This window comes from Lepisma saccharinum, chromosome 28 (genome assembly GCF_977018435.1).
Source record: "Lepisma saccharinum chromosome 28, izLepSacc3.1, whole genome shotgun sequence".
NCBI classification, from domain to species: domain Eukaryota; kingdom Metazoa; phylum Arthropoda; class Insecta; order Zygentoma; family Lepismatidae; genus Lepisma; species Lepisma saccharinum.
In genome coordinates, this window is record NC_139256.1 from 21,732,719 (window position 1) to 21,756,033 (window position 23,315).

The 23,315-nt window shown below is 37.1% G+C and overlaps 1 protein-coding gene across 1 annotated transcript; it reads right to left on the reverse strand.

Moving 5' to 3' along the window:
• Nucleotides 1-11,237: 11,237 nt before the first annotated feature.
• Nucleotides 11,238-22,395, reverse strand: LOC145980990 (uncharacterized). Its single transcript, XM_083114083.1, has 3 exons — nt 22,345-22,395; nt 13,592-14,095; nt 11,238-11,372 (listed from the first exon to the last, which is right to left on the reverse strand). The coding sequence occupies exons 1-2, from the start codon at nt 22,354-22,356 to the stop codon at nt 13,622-13,624; spliced, it is 486 nt and encodes a 161-aa protein (XP_082970209.1). The 5' UTR covers nt 22,357-22,395; the 3' UTR covers nt 11,238-11,372; nt 13,592-13,621.
• Between the last annotated feature and the right edge of the window lie 920 nt (nt 22,396-23,315).

A 23,315-nucleotide genomic window follows, 5' to 3' on the forward strand; every position in this document is an offset into this window, starting at 1 on the left:
AGGTAACGGCGCCATATTGGAAGCATGGCGGATAATTTCAATATGCCGCATGCGAATGGAATTGAGTTATAACAGAATGGAATTTGGCAAATGTGTCGACCTATTGTTTTCACGTGTTTCGTTCTGTTCTTGTTCTCACTAAATCAGATTATCACTATCGTAATGCACACCTGTAGGTAACATACCACAAAAGACATATCTGAATCAAAGAGTGTGTCGCTTTTATCGTTGTCATGTTGATCATCGAAGTCTTCACCATTGTCTTCTCTTGAAACACAGAACAAGAATGGAATTCGTACAGGAAGGAAGCACCTGTACCCGTCACTACTTTGTTTCGAGTGAAATGACTGCAGCTCGGTTACTTGTCAAGGAGATTTCCCCTAAACCGGCAAAGGCGAATCGACAAATGTAGGAATAAATCTGACGCTGACGGCGAAATTAACTCACTCTGGGATTCGAACTAGGATCTCCCAAGTACCAGTCAGATTCCGTACCTGTTGGTTCACTATCATGTGTAAATTGCGTATAATAGTCTAGAAGGAGTCGTTTCTTCATTTCAATGCGAATGTGTCAGTGAGATCTGCACGTTGCCCTGTTTCTACGTCACAAGGAATCTGCATGGTTGGCTAGAGTCCCTGGATGTATGACTTGACGTTACATACGAGTACTCGCGACCACCATTTTGTGGGTGAAAATCCTTGGTTGGCGCTTCAAATAGCACTGGTTCTTATGGAACGCAGGGCATCACGAAACTTGCATTTTTTAAAATTGTCTTGAAAGTAATGGCCAAATTTTGGGTATTACTTCAAAGATGAAGAAATGAACCTAATAAATATTTGAATATTTAAAAAATCATGCCTACACATTTTTTTGTTAAACATGTGTAAAGTTACACAAACGGCTACTCGCTTTCTGATACAAATTACACGTAATTACATGTACGGAAACCTGGAAATTTCGATGTGTCACACATAGGATAATAAGGCATAGGCGTAATCAGTGGCGGCGATTAGGGGAGCAGTTACCCACACTTCTTGCCACCTTTGCCCCAGCACTATGATAAACCATATCTCAGGAATTCCGGTCCGGGAGAGAAAATCAGCAACCGTAAATGGGTTCTGGACCGTAGCCTAAAGAACCTTTCTATCTGTGAAGTATTTCAATTCGGTCCAGGAACCTTTTCTTCGGCTGAATTTAAATGCAGTCCAGGAACCTTTTTTCAATGAAACAATACGCAACTTGAACCGAATTTAAATTGTGCGAGAAAAATGTTCCCGTAGTGCAGCGGAACCCAATATAATCCATTATAATTTATCGGTTCATGGACCTTTAACGACATTGCCTTATCTACAAGAGACAATAAACTATAATTGCCCCCCCCCCCTCCAGTTTTGGCATCGTGACCCCTAGTTTTGGAACCCAATCGCCGCCACTGGGCCTAATGTGCTGTACCTGTCTGTCTCTCTGTGTGCGTACGTACGCACCTGTGTGTGTGTGTGTGTACGAGGTGTGGCTAGAAAAAAATCCTAATTGATATTGCTGTCGACAAGCGGCAAGCGCATCAAGCTCAAGCGGTGCATGAGTGTATAACGTGATATCCTGCCTATCGACTGTGTGATTGCCCAGGGTGCGCCGTGCTCAGTTCCGCTGTAGCTTGTGGACGAAGTGAACCGTACATCTGTGCTCCGTCGGATAAATGTTAAGTGTGAAAGTGGAACAGCGTATCAATGTGAAGTTTCTTATGAAACTCAGAAAATCCACCACAGAAACGTATGGTTTGTTAAAGGAAGTGTACGGAGATGAGTGTTAATCACGCACGCAAGTGTTTGAGCGGTTTCAAAGGTTTAAAGAGGGACGAGAAGTACGTCCTGGACGACCTTGCACGTCAAAAACGGAATCAAACATTGCAAATGTCGGTGAATTGATTCGAGTTGAGTACCCGAAGGTCAAACTGTAAACCAACATTATTTCATTACGGTGCTGACGACCCTTTGTGAGCGAGTAAGAAGGTGACGACCTGATTTGTGGAAAAGCAAGTAATATATTCTTCACCAGGAAAATGCTCCTGTCCACACGGCATTGTCAGTCAAGGCTTTTTTGGCCAATCATGGGATCCCCGTGTTAGAACATCTACCCTATTCGCCGGATCTCGCTCCGCGCGACCTTTTTTTATTCACAAACGTCAAATCAGCACTGAAAGGAACCAGTTTTACGACCGTAGAATCTGTGAAAACAAAAGCGACAGAGGTCATGAATATAGTTTCAGAAAATGATTTCCAGCACTGCTTCCAGCAATGGAAGATTCGTATGAAGCGATGTATCAATAGTGCAGGGGAGTACAAAATAACAAATAAAAGATTTTGTAGCAATAGTCCCGTTTCTTTCTAACCACACCTCGTATGTATTAAGTTTAGGATTAAGTCCACTTCATGCACAAAGAGGCTAATCGTGACCGAACCTATGTTTTAATTTGGGATCCGAACCACTATGTGCCTCCACAGGGTATCGAACCCAAGATCTCTTGATTACGTGTCGATGCCGCGCGCGTGTCATCAGCCTCCATGACATCACAAAGTTAGTCTTGTATTATCCATATACAATATTTAACACAACGAACTGCAAAAGCTTAATATTTAGTTTTCTGACTAAATTGTTCCTAACTCCAGGAACATTTCAAATTTTATGAAACATTAGAAAGTAGGTAAATAATATTGATAATAAAAAAATACAATCTTTACCGTTCTGCATAATCTATCTTTATTTTTCGAATTACGAAATAAAAAAAATCGATTTATATTTTTTTTGCTAATTTAAAACATACTTTGAATTCGTAAAAAATAATCCTCTTTCGTATGTAAATACTATTTAAATGCTGTGTAATGACGACTTACGAGTCCGAGATTCGTATGAAAGAAAATTTTCTGAAATGTTTAAGTATAGGATGATTAGGAAAGTATTTGTAGGACTACAATTTCGTATCAAATAAACTTTGGAATCATAATTCTCGTGTGTAATTTGAATTAATTTATAATTTGCCTGAAGTCTTGTAAATATTTGGCTGCACAAGTTACCGTGGTCATAGGCTACAACTTTTTTCAAAACATTTTTCGTGTTGTTTTAAGTGCGCATACGTACATGCAAAGGAAGTGGAAGTGTACAAATACTAATACAATTAGCATAATTAGCCTAACCTACTCGAATCACCTAGATGCTAAGAACACTAAATTTAAATAACCTAACCCACTAATTCACGTATTCAAAGATTCAAAGAGATTTACTTCACACGGAAAATGGAATTCGTCGAGAATGATAAAGTAAGCAGGTTACTTTAATTAAGAAATCCAAAGCAAGAAGCAAAGGAATGCACTAGGCCTCATGTACTACGAGGAGAATTTTTCTATTGTTAGTGACTACTGAAATTCTTTGTTCTAAAGTTCTATTCCTTTTCAGTGCACAAGCCAGGTAATGGTAAAAATCAGGAGAGGATATTAGTTTTAGAAATATCAGCGCGTGTTTCATTAATCCCTAAAGACGACAGTTAACTTCTAACTGTACATGGACATATATCTAAATCGTTTCATGCAAAATATAATGTGTACATAAACTTGAACCAGATTACAAATTGATATTCTTGAGCATATATTTTAACTTTATATTCACTGACATGTAAGTTAATGATTACGTATATTTTCACCTTGTACTTGTGACATTTAAAACAAGCTGAGATGATATCTCCTTCACTTTAGAAACTTGATTACAGAGCTTCATTTACATTTTCAGATACGTTAAATGCTGGTATGTTACACAGGTACACATTTTTTAGGCAGCTCATTAATTCCATCGCAATAATCATAATGACGTTCCTGTTTTGACAGAAATATTTTGCAATGGAAGAATATGACATCCATTGTTCAGAGTGCAAAGGTACAAAATTATGCACGAATATATTTGTGAAGTAGGTAGTAGTCCATAAAAATAGAACGAAGTCGTAAATCCCATTGATGGACATTATTTTTATTTTCATTGTGTTTATCATCGTTTAATGCTTTTACACTTGAACATAGTGTATTATGTTATGTAAGTTGTTGAACGAGAAGGAATTGAATGTCGTGTGTGTGACTAGAACGTAAATATGTGACCCTTACACTTCGAACTATACAATTTTCGACAACATATTACAATAATACGGACGCACAAATCACAATCAATATTCTTTGTCTTAAGGGGGTTCAAAAGCCATGCTAAAGCATACAGCCAAATTTCTTTGGATAACCGTGCAACTAATATAGATTCGGTAAGGAAGAAATTTTTCGATATAAAAGGTTGTTTTATTCACTAGAACATGTGAACCTTAAAATTTTGTTACGATTGAAGGGATTTAAGTAAATAACAGAAAATATAAGGTCTCCGTCATGTTCAAACTGCTGCGTACAGATGGCGCTGAAGTCGTAGTTTTGTTAATACCGGTGCATTTTTTTCTTTTATGACTAGTATGGAAGATTTCGTGGTGAAACAAAGATCACATGCTCTTCCCGCAAGCATCTGAAATATATTAGATATATTTGCTGTTACAAGTTCGACATTCATGCCAATCAACTATACTCACAAGTTCTTAAATGTCGTATTTCGCACTGGTTGAACCACAGATAGTTGAACACATATTTTGCACTAACATGAAATTGAGTTTTGTATTACATAGAAACACACAAACGTACTCTTGACTAGGAAATGATCATTCTAAATTTGCGATGATAGCTAATTATTACTCTTACTTTAAAATAAAGAATCTTACAGTAATTCTAATTCTTTTCTTTCACTACCAGAATCAGCTGTTGGTAGACGACCCCATATTGTAGGTAAATCTCAGCTCTCCATAAGGAGAAAGGATCGCGAGTACTCGTATATGACGTCAAGTCATACATCCAGGGACTCCACATCCTGCTCTTAGAACATCCAAAAAAATATATCAGCATGAAAGATGTTCACGTAATTCTGACGAAATCGTAGTATTATGCGCGTTCACGAAAATGCCAACTTCTTGCACGCAACTGAGGGAATTTCGGCGCGTGAGAACCGAGAACTGAAAGACGCGTTGGAAGCCTGTGAGAACTAGAAGCGTAGCTGTTAAGAATACATGTTTCTTTTATTGCCTGGGACATTTCCCATTGACTTCATGTTTAGGGTAATTTTTCGTGAGCTTTTATGCCTTTTTGTTTCGACGTTGTATGGTTTCAAGCGTCAGTAAGGGTGTGTTTGCTGGCATTTGAATTACAAAACCATCCTTCTACAAAATTTCTCTGAGATTGGAAGAGTATCTTGCAGACGCAAAAAAAAGTTTCGAGCTTTTCTCAGAAGATGGCGTCAGAATAGTTAACGCTGTTTTCAGGGGTTTGTATGGGTTTGTAATGTCGGAGCGTAAATTAATGTTTAACCTTACTTTTTTCAAATTTTAGTAGTTCAAATTTCTTAAGATATTCTTTATTACCAGTTCATATCGTACACAGATTTTTACCAAAGCTTGATGTTCGCGGAATTCATTACAGATTATACACTTACTTCAGAAGTCGAATTGAAATAAATCCGTAGTTTTATGGTTCTGTAGTCTACAAAGACTTTTTTCAGAGTGAAATAATTGCATAAATTGATAATCTTAAGTAATTTCTTTATACTTTTCCCACATGAAGTTCGACCCAATTCTCTATATCAGTATTATTGTCATATTTGGCGTTGATGTTTTCTTTGTGAAGTTTATGCCTTGTTTGATATACATTTATACATTTTAATTGCATTTTCGAACTTCATTTGTCGACGACCGGCGCTAGTGACATTTTTTGGCATTATCTTCTTTGGTACAAGATCTGTTTTTACACAAATTATAGTGATATTCACTTGAGCTAGATAATGAATGCGTGCTTCTAATCTATATTTTGTAATTGTTATTATTGAGTGATCCATTTTAATAACAGTATTATTGATAGACATATTGATCTTATTAACCCATTTATTATTATTATTATTACATGTTAGGCACTTGGTTCAAACCCCTTTCCAAATATATAATTGTTCTAAATTTGTACCTGCATGTCTTCTTTATTTACAAAAATTGCACCTCTTTAATTTCTGGCGCCACCGCTGTTTCTCGATATTTGTTCTGTCTCCAAAATTATCGCTTAACTCTACAAAATGTCTCTAGGCCTGGAGGTAATCCTACTTTTACTGCAAAGATGGCGACAAAGCAATTTTTTTAATTTGCAGTTTCTTTTATGGTTTTGTAATGTCAGAGCGTATATTAATATTTACACTTATTTTCTTTTAATATCGTAAACTGGTTGGCCGCGGTGGCTCAGTCGGTAACGCGTCTGACTACCATGCTAAAGGTCCCGGGTTCGATCCCCGGCCGGTTCAAATCCGGGAACTTTTCTAACGGTGAAAGCGGCCCCGGCGCCCACCCAGCGTCGAATAACATGGGTACCTGGGGGAAACCCTGGGGGGTAAAGGCGGTCAGGGGCGTGATGCTGATCACATCACCCCCACTCACGACCGGATCAAGAAAGTGTGGGGCGTTACCCCCACACCCCCTATACGCCTTCATGGCGTGGTGCTATGCACAGGGGCGCACTTTACTTTTTTACTTTACTTTATCGTAAACTAATATTCCTGAAATTTTACGTCATTCATATCATGTACAGCATTTCGAAAAATCTTCTTTCTCGCGGAAGAAATGGTTGTAATTTTTTACAAATGATATAATCACTGAAAAGTACAACTGAAAATGCCTTGTCAATAATTTCGCAGGTAAGAGTCAATGCACACTCTGTGCATAGCAAATAAAATTAGCTTGAAATATACAGGGTGATCCGTTTGAGATGTCAGAAAATAAACCGTTACATACAACAGGTTAATGTACGTGTTATATCTCTGGGCAGTTTGTTGTAATATAAACAGAAAGGATGTAAGTTTAGAGTGAGTAAATGTTTACAGACTTCAGCCGCGTGGCGGCGCTGGCGTGCACAGATCACTCCAGAAATGCTTCTCGCCACATTGCGCAACATGTCCGCGCGGTATGATTTCGTCCGTCCACTTGGGAGGGGTAATAGTATAACTGGGGCAAACAGTTTTCATTGTTTTATTCATTACGAAAGTCATCACGGGCATTCTCCTCCGGAAATAGGTGATCCCACATCATCACATCCAAAAGAAATGGAATTGATTAGATGTCTATTTGATTTAATTCATTTTTTGTCATTTAGCGTCGATTTTCTTCTGATTTCGGCTAATCGTGACAATGAGAATGAGTGATGATACAAAGAACATCCATTCCCAAGCCCGGGACCACTGGCATCGTAGCGCATGTTGATTTTCGAGTGTCACTTTTATGAAAGGAATAAATACACTATCATAGATGGGAGCAAATTTACTTAAGAACACATTATTTAAAAAAAAAGAAGGTTTAATTTGAATATGTTAAAATATTAATTATATTTACATTAATGGGTATTCTGTGTTCATAAGTATCTGGTTGGGATGACATTCATAGCCAGAAGGTGGAATAATTTAATACTGAAGGTCTCCTCTACAAATCACATCCTGGACCATGGGCGTCCGGAAGGGGGGCAAGGGGAGGCTGTGCCCCCCCATGGAAAATTAAAGTCAACCAAAAATTATGTATTTCACACATATAATTTAATTTTAGCCACAATATGTGTTAATTTATTGCATGAACACCATAAATTCAAATTTAAGCAATTTTTTTTAAGGGAACAAAACTATTTTTGGGGAAAATGTGCCTTGTTTGGCCCCCCTGGAAAAAAATCCTGCGGACGTCCATGCCCTGGACCTACCATCTCTTGTATTCTAGATAAAATCATAACTTGAACATGTCTCCTTAAGTGTTACTGTCACACCACAAGAGTAAGTAACACATGAAATTGTTAATTTTCAGATGTAAAGTTTCATTATGAATTTCCTAATTTTTGGTGCAGTTTCTCTTGTGCATATGTCGCATGTATTTTGGGGGCTAATGTCTGGTTCTGTGGGGGGGGGGTTGCCCCTCCTAGCCCCTACCTAATTATGCCCATGGGTATGATCTGTGCGGCGCTCGCAATTCAGGTCAGTGCTGGGACACGAGACTTGTGACTCTCCTACACATAATAAGATCGCTCTCATGCAAGACAAGTTAAGCCTGTTGTGGTCGGATAGGTCAAGCAATAAAAGGAGCTGTTTTATTCATATCCAACAAATTCTGTTGCTATTGTTGTTATTATGATTATAACCCCAAAAGCAACTACCCCATCCGAACATACATACTCAGAACTTCCTATACTATTAACCAATTTTTAAGGTGGCAGAAAAGTGCATTGAATTTAAGTTTCAAATATAAGGATATCCTTTCTTGCCGGGTCTATATACCACAAAACCCCGAAGGGCGGGAGGAAGGGAGATCAATTTTTTAGGGGGCCCTTGCCATGCGTACAATATAGGATTCGTACAGAAGTATGTGTATGTAACACAATAACTGTAGTAATTTGTCTAGCACCACAGAGTAAGAAATGAAAAATCATCTAAATATCGCAAGATGAAAGGATTTCTTATACATGTTAGGCTGAGTACCATGGAGTAGAATGTCTGCTAGTAACTTCTATTTAATGCTCCACACAACAAACTAAATATTAACTGCTTTCTAACCACAGGCTTTTCTTCCCTAACACTGTTGTGCCGGGCTACTCGTTAAGACAGTACGTACAGTCACGGCCACATCTGTTTTGTAACGATCCTATTAACCTTTGGGGGCCATCGAACCTAACCCCCACTGTATACCCAACCCAACACTTGAAAAACTCATGGCAAAAGCAGATCAATTATAGGAATATTGTGGAACATATTGGTCCATTCCCAAATGAATAGTTGTCTTTACAAATACCTCTCAGAAACTGAGTTGTTAAAGGTTCAGGAATTTTAAATAAGTTCAATTTCGGTCCAGGAGAGAAAACCAGTAAGCGTAAATGGGTTCTAGGACGTAAAGAACCTTTTTATACGTATTTAAAGTAATTTTAATTCGGTCCAGGAACATCTTTTCTGGATCTATTTAAACACGGTCCACGAACCTTTTTTCCAGACCAATTTAAATTCGGTCTAGGAACCTTTTTTAGGGCTGAATTTAAATACGGTCCGGGGAGCTCTTTTACGGATGAATTTATATACGGTCCAGGAACTTTTTTGGCGGATCAATTTAAATACAGTCTAGGAATCTTTTTCCAATCAAACAAAACGCAACTTGACCGAATTTGAATTGTGCGAGAAAGGTTCCCGTCCTGCAGCGGAACTCATTAGAACCCATTAGAATTTATTTGTTGCTGGCACGTCTACGCGTAAACAACGATAGTCTACACATAGACTATTTTATACACGTAGATTACGTAATCTATGTAAGCAACATGACGAAATGTGATAACTTAGCAAAGGGCGCCGTGGAATTAAAAGAAAATAATACTCCGTATCAGTATTTTTTTTTGCTGATGTGTGAGGAGAACTTTTCATACTTTTTCTTCCAAATTCGAACAATTTCTCATCAAGGAAAAGGACCTAATATAGGAAATATTCTAGTGTTTTATGGGGAAAAGACCACTCTTGCCTCACGACTGCCATCTGTTGTTGTTTTTTGCATACTATTTATCTTCTTCCATAGTTGATAAGAAGAGAAGAGAAATTTTGTTGTAAATAGGGTTCTTTTCATTATGTTAGGAACCAATATAGTTGAAAATGTAACTTTCCTTTCATGAAACCCTTGAAAATTGATTTTAATGCACTTTAGATTGTCTACGTAGCTATGTAAACTACAACCTAATGTAATCTACGTGTAGACAACGCATGTAGACGTAAACTTATAGTCTACGGCACATCATTGGTTGCTGGATATTTAACATTCCTGCTCAAAAGTGACTTATCAAAGGCTTCATCTGTGTATGATTTTGCAAAGCTGTATGAGAAGTACAATGCAATTCTGCCTAGCTTTTAAGAAGGACCACTACTGTAATCTTTAATCTTACTCTACCAGTCACTGTAACATCTTAGCTATCTTACTTAGACTTGAAATGTCTGAAAACTTACTTCCTCTTCTCCCCTCTCACGTTCAAATATGTAAGTAGACATATGGAGGGGGCCTTTGGTAATACTTTGCAGGGGCCCCCAAAATGTGTAGATCCGGCACTGCATATAGTATGTAAGGCAATAAATTAAAATATTTTCTTGAATGTAACGATTTTCTCAAACGGATCACCCTCTGTATTTTGCTTTTGGCATTTATTCTCTTTATAATAGTATTAATGCCTTATTTGGCGTTCTTGTTATGTTTGTGAAGTTTATATGCCTTGTTTGATATAAATTTGTACCTCTTAATTGCATTTGTAGCCGTTATATCTCACAATTTGTCTGTAAAATTGTAGCTTAATGTCTGTGCGAACTGAATGGTATTGTTTAACTTTAAACTCTATAGATGGGGTGAACATCATGTGAAAACAGTGTAAACATATTGCTTAAGATTCTAAATTTATATAATTATTTACCTACCAACGAAATTAACTAACGTCAATGTTATTTTCTTATTATTAACATATCTAACTTTGTTCAGATTTTAATATAACACAGCAACAAAAATATAAGTAACCTACATCATGATCTATTAGATATTTTGTTATAGAAAATTTTGAAAAAGTGCTTTCAGTTAGGTTTTTTCATGAGCATTTTCATTATTTTTCCCTTGAATTTTAAATTTTTAAGGAATGCATTTTCACGTTTGTTAGTGCAGTGTTGCTAGAAACGTATTTCGTGTTTTCTTTCAATTATAATTATTAATTTATTTTTATTAAATTCAATAATTATTGAAGCTCTCATTGCGTAAAACAAAGAGAATAAACATGGTGGTGGACAATTTGCTTGGTAGTACTTATGCATCCTTATGCATAACCTGTAATTTTAGACAAAAATGACCAAACCTTGCATAAAAGCAAGGAAATTGCGTAGATAAACTTGAAACCAGCACTAATCGAAAGTGATCTTTCCTTACCGGTTTTATTATAGTTGGCCTCCAAATTCCATTCCCTCAAGTTCGGTAATGTATTTTGTCCAATAACTTATTAATAAGTTATAATAGTTATAAACACAAATATTTTTTTTGTTTAAAGTTTTCTCTTACAACCAGAACAGAATTTTTACAGTACGAAAAGAAAAATAGATTATTATTGTAGTAATAAATTTAAGTGTTTATTTAAGTCATTATACATATTCAGACGTGCTAGCATATGGAATCCATTCATTCATTCAATGATATAAATGGTTGATATGACGTAATATGATGGCACAGGTGACGGTCTCATCTGCAATATAAATCAAAATTACATTATTATACACATGAAGCAGAAACTATCAGAAAAAGCAAAAGCATGTACCCATTGGTTTAGCCTACTTCCCAACAGAGATAAATTAAACTAATTATTTTGGTTACTCATCATTGTACTATATTTCCACATATCTGTCACCTCCCCGATGGCGTAGTAGTAATCAAGGGGTAAAGGGTTCGATACCCGGTGGGGGCACATAGTGGGTCTGATCCCACTTTAAGCTGTAGGTCCAGTCCCGATTAGCCTTCTGTGCATAAAGTGGACTTAAAACTCAAATCAAACCATTCCACATATGTCTTCACTTTGTTGTGGAAACTAAGCAAAAGTAAGCAAGGAATATTATTCTATCAACCTCTACCTAAGCGTATGGTTGATTATTTTCAGTACAATTCTCAATTTTATCCCAAATCCATTCCTCCAACTAATTTTCAAGCGGGCGGACCTATTTGATTGTTTCTTGAAGTTTGTTCAATTACACATTTCCAGCCTACACACAGAACCCAGTTTTTATTAATTGACACTAATACGAAAGTTGACACCAGCCCAGATCGCCCGTAAGCTAGTGGCTAGCTTACGATAGCTTGCTTATAGGTTGTCAAAGTAAGTTTGGTATGGCAAGTTGGATGCAAGTTCGATGTAAATTGTACTCGGCAAGTGAGGTTACTGCCGGAAGCTTTCAGCTAGTTATGACAAGCTAAATGCAGACTTGCCTTTGCAAGTTTGTTGCAATTTCGACTTATGGTAACTAGATACGTGGGTGCAAGATAACATCTTGCAGTACGTTTTCTGTCCTACGTGGGAGTAACACATTAACCTGTATAAACTACTAACAGTGCACTTTAGGTGCAAGGGTACTTTTAGCAGCTGCAGTCCGTTCGATGCACTAAAAATGCACCAATATAGAAGATCAATCACAATAATTTCAAAAAACCAAAATCACACATTTAACTGTTTCAACTAATGCATCGAAAGTGCATCAACATTGATTTGATGTATTTACAGTTCTTTGTGTACTTACGATAAATTTTGGATCTGATTAGTGCTCCACTAATCATTTGATTTATCACTGATCTGGAGAGGTAGGGTAATTAATTCAGTTTACCACTAAGAAAATCATGAATAAATCATGGAATTGCATACAAATATTCGACAATATGGAAAAGTCATCCGCTATTAAATAGGATTCTTGTACATTACATTAACATGGTTTAACATTTATTTCATACCATTTATTTCATACAAGTGTTCATAAAAGGAATTTCTTTAAAATAGTGTTTCCTGAAACTGAAGTGATTGTTGTCATATCCCCACTCAAAAATGTATATACGTATTTTTAAACAGACTTAAAGTATAAGTTAAGACATTATATTGAATCGATCCGATACCATGGCCAGTACTCTCACCGATAACCGCCGATACCGATACTTGAAAATTATAATAACTAAAAGTTGATCAAAATATTGATTGATAATTTGTGTGTAAGTATTGCTCTCGAATTATATGCACTACAATACTCAAGAATTACGTCAGATTATTAAATTACATGTTATGTTATGACAAAATTCAGTTTTTTTAAACAAATCTGATGCAAAATGAAAAGACACTTCGAATTCAGCATAGTATTGTGGATAGAGAAATTCTACCTTGTTTTAATCCCTCAGATAATAAACCCTTTCGAGCAAGGCCTCATCTCCAGGAAGCTATCAACTCGCGGCAAGCCACGGCACCTAGCGACCTGTTGAGTGAGATGAGTCAAGGCAAAATGGATAATAAACCTTTTCCTGCTCCCACAAAAATAGGCAATAATTAGGCTGGAGAGTTCAATGAACTAACCGATCTCTAACTACGCACTGGTAATGATCAGGCTGGAAAGTTCATACGAACTGACCGATCACCGATCGATAGTTTTTATCCATCAGGCAAAAGCACATAAACTAACTTAAAACGGAATGAAATTTAAACACGAAATCTAAGAGTTACTATTTGCTCAATGATACTAGAAATATATTAACCTAGTCAACTCCCAACATTGTTGATTGCGCTGATATTAATGGCTTTATTTACTTTCATTGTGATTTTCAATAGCTTCTAATCATTGAATAAGTAATAGTGTTTTGATATTTCAGTGTATGGTGCCATCTAGTGGCCTCCCTGATAAATTAAGTTCAGTATTTAATATAGGAAAGTTTACTTACATGATACGCAAGATGAAAGAGAATTCCTTTTTAACCGTAATAACCGTAACCAACTCCATGGCCACCGTAACCACCGTAACCAGCATAACCAGCCGGTGCGGCAACACCAGAAGCACCGTAACCAAGTCCGTGAGCTGAATAACCAAGTCCATATCCCAATCCATGTCCAGCATAAGAAACCCTTGGAATGGATGGCGGGTGGATTGAGACTGCAGGGTGTGCTCCGGCACCATAGGCGCCCACTGGAACTCCGGCACCGTAGCCAGGAACGGCGGTTCCGGCATAGCCCAGACCGGCTCCGGGATAGCCCAGACCGGCTCCGGCATAGCCCAGACCGGCTCCGGCATAGCCAAGGCCGGCTCCGGCGTAGCCCAGAGCGCTTCCGGGATAGCCCAGGCCGGAGCCATATCCTAGACCGTAACCTAGACCTAGGGCTCCTCTTTTCTCCTTCTTCTCGTCGACGTCAGCAATGACGCAAGCGACCAAGGCAAGGATCACGAAACTCTGTAATAAGGAAAAGCCGGATTTAACGTTGAGTTGTTTGATGTAATGTAAGAAATTAACTTGTTGGGGAGAGTTACGTACCAGTTGGGCACAATTAATGTTGCCCTACTCAGAGCACTCTGGAAGAAATATAGTTCCAATTTTCACCACCGCACAGTGTGGTATTTTCGTATTCTAGCTGGACAAAATTATTTAGCCTTCAATATGTAAGTTATATGCCGTAGAGTGTTGTAGATGAAATACAAAAACACTGACAAGAGTTGAGACATATATTTCAAGAAAATATCTCATACTAATAATAACATATATGACAATGATTGGTGTTAAATCGGTTAAGAATATCGATGAATCCAAAGCACAGAAGAAACGAAAAGTATTCACGAGAATATATAAATACAAGAACCTACATAGTCGTACAAATATATAGAGGTACAACAAATATATACCACACACACCAAAGGTATACCACACGTCGAAAAAATTCAGCCGTGAAATTTGCGTAGTCATTCTGTAATTTAAAAAAGTGTATGAGTGTCGCAAACATTCGCAAACAAATTAACATCATTTGTGTAGGAAACAAGTAACTCTTTCAGAAAACTAGGATAACAGATCTGTATAATGCGATATAATGTACTAAAACTCTAGTCCAAACTGACTTATACGTTTTCTCATACAGAAATAAACATGACGTTTTCTGATGGTGCCCATGCTTAAACTAAAACATATAATAATACACCAATAAATGTAACCTTACGTTGAAACACGAAAGCAAATAAGAACACCACACAATCACCACTAGCACACAGAAACAGACCGTATTTATCGAGCAAACTCAGACGAATGACGCGATCGCTTGCAGCACTTGGCAGGCGGAACTCAGGTAGTCGGCTAGTGAGACCCTTTTTTCTATTGGTCAGTGTGATTTCTTGGAATACAAAGCCTAGTTTCATGTAATATGGTTCAACTCTTTTGCAAATTAACAAGTATTTAACCCATGTAGACAAATGCGAAAATTAATTTTTGTCCAGCTAGATTATGAAAATACCACACTGTGTACGGGGTGGAAATTTTGCCTTGAAATGTGGCGCGCACACTTGGTGCGACCATTGATCACACTGTTTTACATTTCCAAAAGGTACTTCACGTTGACAGGGCACATATTGAACAACTTCATTCTTACTACACTCGTATCAGCACGTCTAATGTGATTGACTGAGTGGCTGAAACAATCCCGTTTTCAATTCAGCCATATCGGTCGGTAGTGGAGGCACGTAAACATGGTCTTTTACAAATCCCCAAACAAAGAATCCCCATAGCGTGCAGTCGGGAGAACGTGGCGGCCACGGTAGATAAGCCATTTCTCGACAGTGCACATTGAACAACATCCAGGTAAACGCTTCGTGAGGCCATTGATTGATAACGCTGTATTGTGCTTCCATAGCGTTATTTGTGTTGACAGGGGCGCATATTGAATGCTGCAATACCGACATAAACTCATATTTGATTAGAAACTCTCAATTTCTGACCACATCTCTGCAGTCACTCTTCTATCGTTTTACTGAAATAAACGACCTGTCTGCTCTCGGCACTTTTTACAAATCTTTCCTTTCACCAAAACTTGAATACTGTTCTCCGATCTGGTCTATGGCATGCCCCTCAAAATTAGATAAGACTAAATTCTGTTCTAAATTTCTTCCTGACCATTGTTCGCCACCGAAATCCATCCACAAAACATTTACGAAAGTCCATCCTGCTGAAAATGCTAAATATCCATACCCCTCATGATAGACACATACTTGCAGACCATATTTTCCCCCATAAAATAACCAATGGGAACATAAGAAGTGATCGCCTTCTTCAAGAAATTCACTTTCGAGTACCGTCCCGCAACACAAGGAGCACTCAACTTTTCACATATCAGAAACCAAGATTAAGCCTAATACAGCGTTTTCTCTTCCACAGACTACCTGGCCAATACAACACTCTACCAAACCAAGTTGATATTTTTGAAAACCAGTCACGTTTTAAAAAGCTACTGTGTAACAACATGTAATCCACTTTATCTCATATGTATGTATTTTAGTTTGCTATTATTCTTTATTCTTACTTCCATTGATATTTTTTGTTATTTCCATTGTTATTACATTTAAATGTAAAATGACCAAAGCTGTATTTGGAATAAATAAATAAATTACTGATTGTTGTTACAGAAGCGCCTCAGTGTCACCTGGTGGTAAAAATTTGAACTATTTTTACGTCAGTATTCGCTTCCCCATGGTCTCCATATTATCTCTACCATGTTTCACTGAAATCTGTTGCTTCAAACGGGCTCCAGAAGGCTCTGAACAGAGCAATTTTAATTGTGGCCACCCTGTATATATATATATACACAGTGGCGTGCCCAGGGGGGGGGGGTTGGTGGGGGTTAAACCCCCACCCATTGGTTTCGTCATTTAAAAAAATTCAAAGCAAAAATAAATTTTATTTCATAAATGTGTTTGAGTACCAAATCGCCAATATTGTAAAATGTTTACATTTGGCAATGAGAAATGTATTTGCTTCTTCAATTACTTTTGATAATATTGGAGTTGAGTTACAGCAATGCACAGGCATTCATTCATTCCTTCGACACTGAAAAGGAAGGAGAATTTCCTTCTCAGTATGGTCAAGAAAAGAGCCGTAACCCTTGGAATGCGAACTGAAGGAATCCCTCCTCCCCTTTCTTTCACCCACGATGACCCTCTTAGGAGAATGACCCTCCCTTTCCTGTTACGACAGTGCTGCTAACTTCCCTTTTCTTTCTTTCCCCTTCTTATACAATTTATGCCAGCAGAGCAAAATTCTGTGAGATTTGAATCACTACAATTAGTAGGCAAAGTAAGTCAAAATCTTATATCGCACCTGGATGCATATTTATTTCAAAATATAAATAATTATAATAATAATAATAATTGTTGCAGGCAGTAGCGAAGCATGGTTTTACGAAGGAGGCAAGCGATGTTTTGTACAATAGCATGCCGGGAGGAAGGGAGGGGTGAGGGATGCGTTATATAGCCCAACTGGCCCAGTCAGTTTCATAAACAAAATAAAAACAATTAATATGCCAAAATATTATTCGATTTACTCTTGTGCTCTTTACAAATTAGATATTTTTTTCTCAACCAATTTCCAGCCTTCAGTTTATTAAATTTTCTTGTAACATTTGTGAAAGATCTCACTTGAATTTCTGCGTAAATAATTTAGCAGTTGCCAACACTACTGACACTGACGCTACTGGTTGCTGTCAACACTGGTGACGTAATTTGAGCTGGACCAAGCTGGATGTATGGTTCAGACATTCGACTTCCCGGACCCACAAACACTCGCCCCGTATCTTTGTCCCAAGTCCTGGTGTTCACTGGGGTTGTAGCGAGTTGCATTCTGCAAGGTAGCAAGTCGAAGTGGTTGTGTTGTGTGTTACGTTTCTGCGTGTGTAATAGATTTTTGACGTGAAACTAAAGATGGATAGAGAAAAGAGGAGAAATACATTATTAGATTATTTCCAAAATAAACAAAGAATGGAAGTTGAAGCTTCACCTTTCAGAAATAGAACGTCAGAAAAGGTCGATTTAAGTTCAGAGGAATTCCATCCGAATTGCAAGAGTGAAACGTGCGAACTTTCAGACTCTGATATTCAACAAGAAGGCATAACAGAAGATATTGGAAATCTTGTTGCAAAATTATGTCTAGGAACTCTCGAGGTAAGTGACGTTCATTATTTGATAGCAGATATATCCATAGGCGGATTTAGAATTGTTTTTTCTGGGAGGGCACAGCATGTGCTGTAAGCATACAAACGTGTGTGTGCAGGGGAGGGGGGTGCCCGCGTGTGTATGTCTGGAAGACGTGTGTAGGATGTCACCCTATATCACCAATAAACTTTCACAGGACGAGAGAACATGAAGATGAACAAGTTTCCTCAATGATTTCAGGGGCCTCACCGATGATAAAATCACGGTTGCCATGGACAGTTTTATTATTTTGTAGGAAGGGATAAAATTTGTATTACGACACGGGATAGACTAGGTAGGCATCCTATGAACTGTAAATATTCCTTACAAATCTTCTGAATATTTCTCTTGTACAAAAGCAACAAATACAATAAGTAATATGTGTGTGCAGTAATAAATTCATTTTCTGAAAGCATCTTTTCTGGCATCAGTGGTCGAAGTAGGGGATGCTGCCTCCAGTTAAGAAAGTTTCACAAAGCATACCCCCAATTAGAATAATTTGCATATTGAGCATCCTCCACCTACTGTATTGTCTCCATCTCCATGTTGATCCATTAAAGGATGTACCCCCTCGTATCTCCAAAATCGATCAAATATCCCTTCCCTTTTCGGCTAGGAATTTCCATTTCGAGCACTGTCTGGCAAGATTTTTCGGGCTCAGTGACAGATCCTGCGGTGCGGTACTGGGCTTCGGAGGGGAAGTGGCCCCTTCAACAGTTGGTTTCGCAGTTCCATAACGTTAACAACATACAAAATTCCTCTTCATAGACCTAATATGAAAATGAATATGACATATTAATGACACTGTAGTAGAAAATGTTAATTACTGAAAGGGTTCGTATTTGTTTGTCGACTGTCAAACAAATGTTTTGACCAATAATATAATAATACAATGCCAAAAATGTACACAATATTTAGCAAAATCATCTCCACAACAAGAACAATGTTCATTAAATTGATGTTTTAAATCCACTTTATGCACAGTGAGGCTAATCGGGACTGGACCTAAAGTTTAAAGTGAGATCCGAACCACTATGTGCCTCCATCGGGTATCGAACCCGGGACACCTTGATTACAAGGCGACGACGCTCCCACTGAAATGAGACTGTGGTATCGTCATCTTGCAGCAATGCAAACACGTCCAGTAATTGCTCTTGAAGCAATTGATATGTGCAGTGAAGTAATATTTCCCTGGGTAAACACACGTTTGCGCATATTATGTACAATCCCGGTAACAACAACATCAAATGAGAAATCATTCTCAACTTTGAGGCGGTTGAAGACCTATCTTCGAAATACCATTTGCGAAGAAAGATTAAATGGGTTAGCTGCTCTGAACATTCACCGGGATATAAAAGTTACTTGTGACGAACTTACTTGTTACTTGTCAGAACTCGCACAGAAACCTCGATGCCTAAATTTCGGAATTTAAATTGTTGAACTGTGGTACCTCATTTATTACTGTCTTTAAGACATCAAGTAGTCTTAATCTCTTTAATGTTGTTACAATGTTGAGTGTACATATTTTTTGTTTAAAAATTATATTTGAGCAATTAAATATAAAATATTAATAATTTGGAAATATTCAAGCAGGTGCTTTTATATGATGCAATAAAAACATGAAGCATCCATAGCAAATACATTGATTGCGTTCATTGGGGTAAAATTCAAGTATATTAATTATCTAATTTATTACAAGAAATTTGACCTGTGAACTGGAAAATGTGTTGGATTCATAACCCCCCCCTTACGAAAATCCTGGGCACGCGCCTGTATATATATATATATATATATATATATATATATATATAAATGTGTGTGTGTGTGTGTGTGTTCTTGTGTGTATACTAACAGCTACAAACATGACCTTCCTAACCTACTCAGACATCTAATAGCAGAAATATACAAAACCTAACCTGTTTAATCTATTCACATGTTTATTCCAGTTGTTAGCATATGCAGATGATGTAATCTTACTAGGGGATGATATAAATACAATTAAGAATAATGCTAAAATATTTTTCAAAGCAGCTGAAGAGATAGGTTTGGAAATTAGCAAAGAAAAAACTAAATACATGCTTACAGGCCGAAATCAATTGTTGGGTAATAATCAAAATCTAATTATTGATAACAACTCGTTTGAACCAGTTTTCAAATTCAAGTACTTAGGAGTAATACTAACAAATTAAATTGATATTAAAGAGGAAATAGAAAGCAGGCTTAATTTAGGGAATGCATGTTACTTTTCTCTTCATAAACCTTTATCTTCTTGTATAAAATCTATGAAACTAAAAGTTAAAATATACAAAACAGTAATTTTGCCTGTAGTGTTATATGCATTCGAAACTTGGTCCCTTGCATTGAAAGAGGAACATAAATTGAGAGTATTTGAAAATAAGATCCTTAGAAAAATATTTGGACCTAAAAGGGATGAGGTGATTGGAGAAGGTTGCATAATTTAGAACTGCATAATTTGTATTCATGTCCAGATATTATTAAAGAAAACACAAAAATTAAGAACTTCCACTGAACACTCCTAACCTAACCTAACCTACGTGAAGTAAAACTAAAGAAAACATACAAAATTGAAGAACTTCCACTGAACACTCCTAACCTAACCTAACCTACGTGAAAGTAAAATAAAGAAAACATACAAAAATGAAGAACTTCCACTGAACACTCTTAACCTAACCTAACCTACATAAAAGTAAAACTAAAGAAAACATACAAAAATGAAGAACTTCCACTGAACACTCCTAACCTAACCTAACCTACGTGAAAGTAAAACTAAAGAAAACATACAAAAATGAAGAACTTCCACTGAACACTCCTAACCTAACCTAACCTAACCTAACCTACGTGAAGTAAAACTAAAGAAAACATACAAAAATGAAGAACTTCCACTGAACACTCCTAACCTAACCTAACCTACGTGAAAGTAAAATTAAAGAAAACACAAAAAATAAGAACTTCCACTGAACACTCCTAACCTAACCTAACCTAACCTACGTGAAAGTAAAATAAAGAAAACATACAAAAATGAAGAACTTACACTGAACACTCCTAACCTAACCTAACCTACGTGAAAGTAAAGTAAAGAAAACACAAAAATGAAGAACTTCCACTGAACACTCCTAACCTAACCTAACCTAACCTACGTGAAAGTAAAACTAAAGAAAACATACAAAAATGAAGAACTTACACTGAACACTCCTAACCTAACCTAACCTACGTGAAAGTAAAACTAAAGAAAACATACAAAAATGAAGAACTTTCTACCTATTCAAATGTGGAGACAGACTACACTTATTGTCTTTCTTCTTCTTCCAATGTGGAGACATACTACCCCTATACCCCGAGTAGGAACCAGAGAAGTGGCGGTTATACACACGTTGTTACCACATTGTACGTACTGGGGGTTCTACGTAACTGTTTTGCATGGAAACGGGCGCGGGCCGGTTTTACGTGGAACACCCGGTTCTTTAATTCTCCTAGTTTTGCTCAGTTTTCGTGGTAGTGCAATAAACTTGCAGGTTTAGGAATGCCAGAGAGTTGTTTATTCTCCATCCACTGTAAGAATGAAGTTTGTGTGAACAAAACCAGGCGATTTATGAGCAATAGTTCTTTATCTATGCTTTAGGTCAGGTATTTTATTTTATTTGTGCATCAAAGGACCGAATCCCCATCTATGTTGAACATAATATATATGAGGATAATGCAATGATAAAATTTAAAATATTGGTGTAACTACATATTATAAATACAGTTAAAACTCATTTACAGTCAAATCCAATAAAATATAAAGTTTTACAGAATTTTACGCCTAATTATGTAACGAAGAATATGCCCAAATAGCATAATTATTAGAATTTCTGAATTCTTAAGATTTGATAGTTTTTGCGTACATTTAACCTTGAGAATTGCGTGTAAAAAGATGTTATATTCCCCGCTGTAAATGGTGCTACGTGAAAGTTTTATTTTTCCTAACAGCTCAGGACATAGCCTTACTAAATCACGTAAAGGCATTAGGTCATTGAAAACTCTTTGTCTTTCAAGGAATTCAGACCAAAATAACTACTTAAGTTTGTATAATCGCGGAGTGATATTCAATATTGCTTTCACCATTTGCATTTCTACATTTTTGTACGTAGTTGCATGTCGTTACATTTCACAAATTTTAAATAAAAATAACCAAATATTGCAGCCTGAAGAATCTAGCTTTGTAAAATATCTTTTTAAATTCCACTTAATCGATTATAATTTACTAAATTTTTCTCAACATATTTTTGGTGTTCGAAATGTGAAATATGTCTTCCCAAATATATAAAGTCTGTTACTTGTTCAATTATTATATTGTTTATCACAATTTTTGTAAAATGATGTCCATAAAATATGTTAAAGAGTACAATAATTTGATAAAGTTATTGTAAGACTGGATAACTTCCAGTCAGAACTTCAAACTGGAGATATGCTACTCACCAGGTACTGCATTATTGTTGTTGTGTTTGTCCGAAACAAGAAACTACATTGTTCTTGTTCTGGGGACCTCGTTTTTATACTATTGACAGCGGACCTTTCTCCCTAACCGACACACCCACAATTTAGGCCCTCCTTTTGAGGAACGAAATGGTGCGTGCGTTTCTGAAATGTTGTGAAAGGTTTTTTTTTACGGATCCAGAAAGGAAAAGTGTTGAAGTTGGAGGCTGGAGGGGAAAGAATGTTCGTTTCCAGAGTTCGTGGGTTCATGATTAACGCACGCCGCAAGGCTCTGGTGGTGGATGTAATTGCTATGGTTGCGCACACGAGAGCGTCTTGATCTATGTTGGGATCTGCTCAGAAAGAGGCTGTTACATCAGGGGGATGTAGGAAGTGCAGATCTGCTGATGGATGATCAATCGCTTTGCTTTGTTCTTAGCAACCTTGGTTCGATCCCACGTGCTCAATTATAAGGTAACAGTAAGGTAAGGTTTTGATAAAGGCTGCAGTGGAGAGCTCAGAGGTAGGGTGACCAACTTTTGGCCATGAATATAAGGGAGATTTACTCGCGACAAATTTTACATATTTTTATCGGCGCAGCATCACTTCAGCAAATGTTTATGGAATGGCAAATATTAAACAAATTAATTAATTTATTTTTTATGTCTTTTTATTTCAAACAGCAGCATTTTTACACTCAAAATCAAATACCACCAAGCCGACCCCCGTGGCGGAGTGGTTAGCACATCACGCTTCGACGCCAGGGGTTCGAATCCCGGTCTGAACATGGATGTTTGTGAGTGTCCATTAATTAATTTCATCATGCCGTCACACATCCCCATCATCGGAAATTAGCCAAAGTGGCACAAAAAGCGAAGTAAAATAAAGCCAAAAAAATCTATCTATCAAATACCACAAAGTAAAGAGAGAAAATTAACATAAAAGTAAATGTTTGACAAGGTCAAGAAATATAT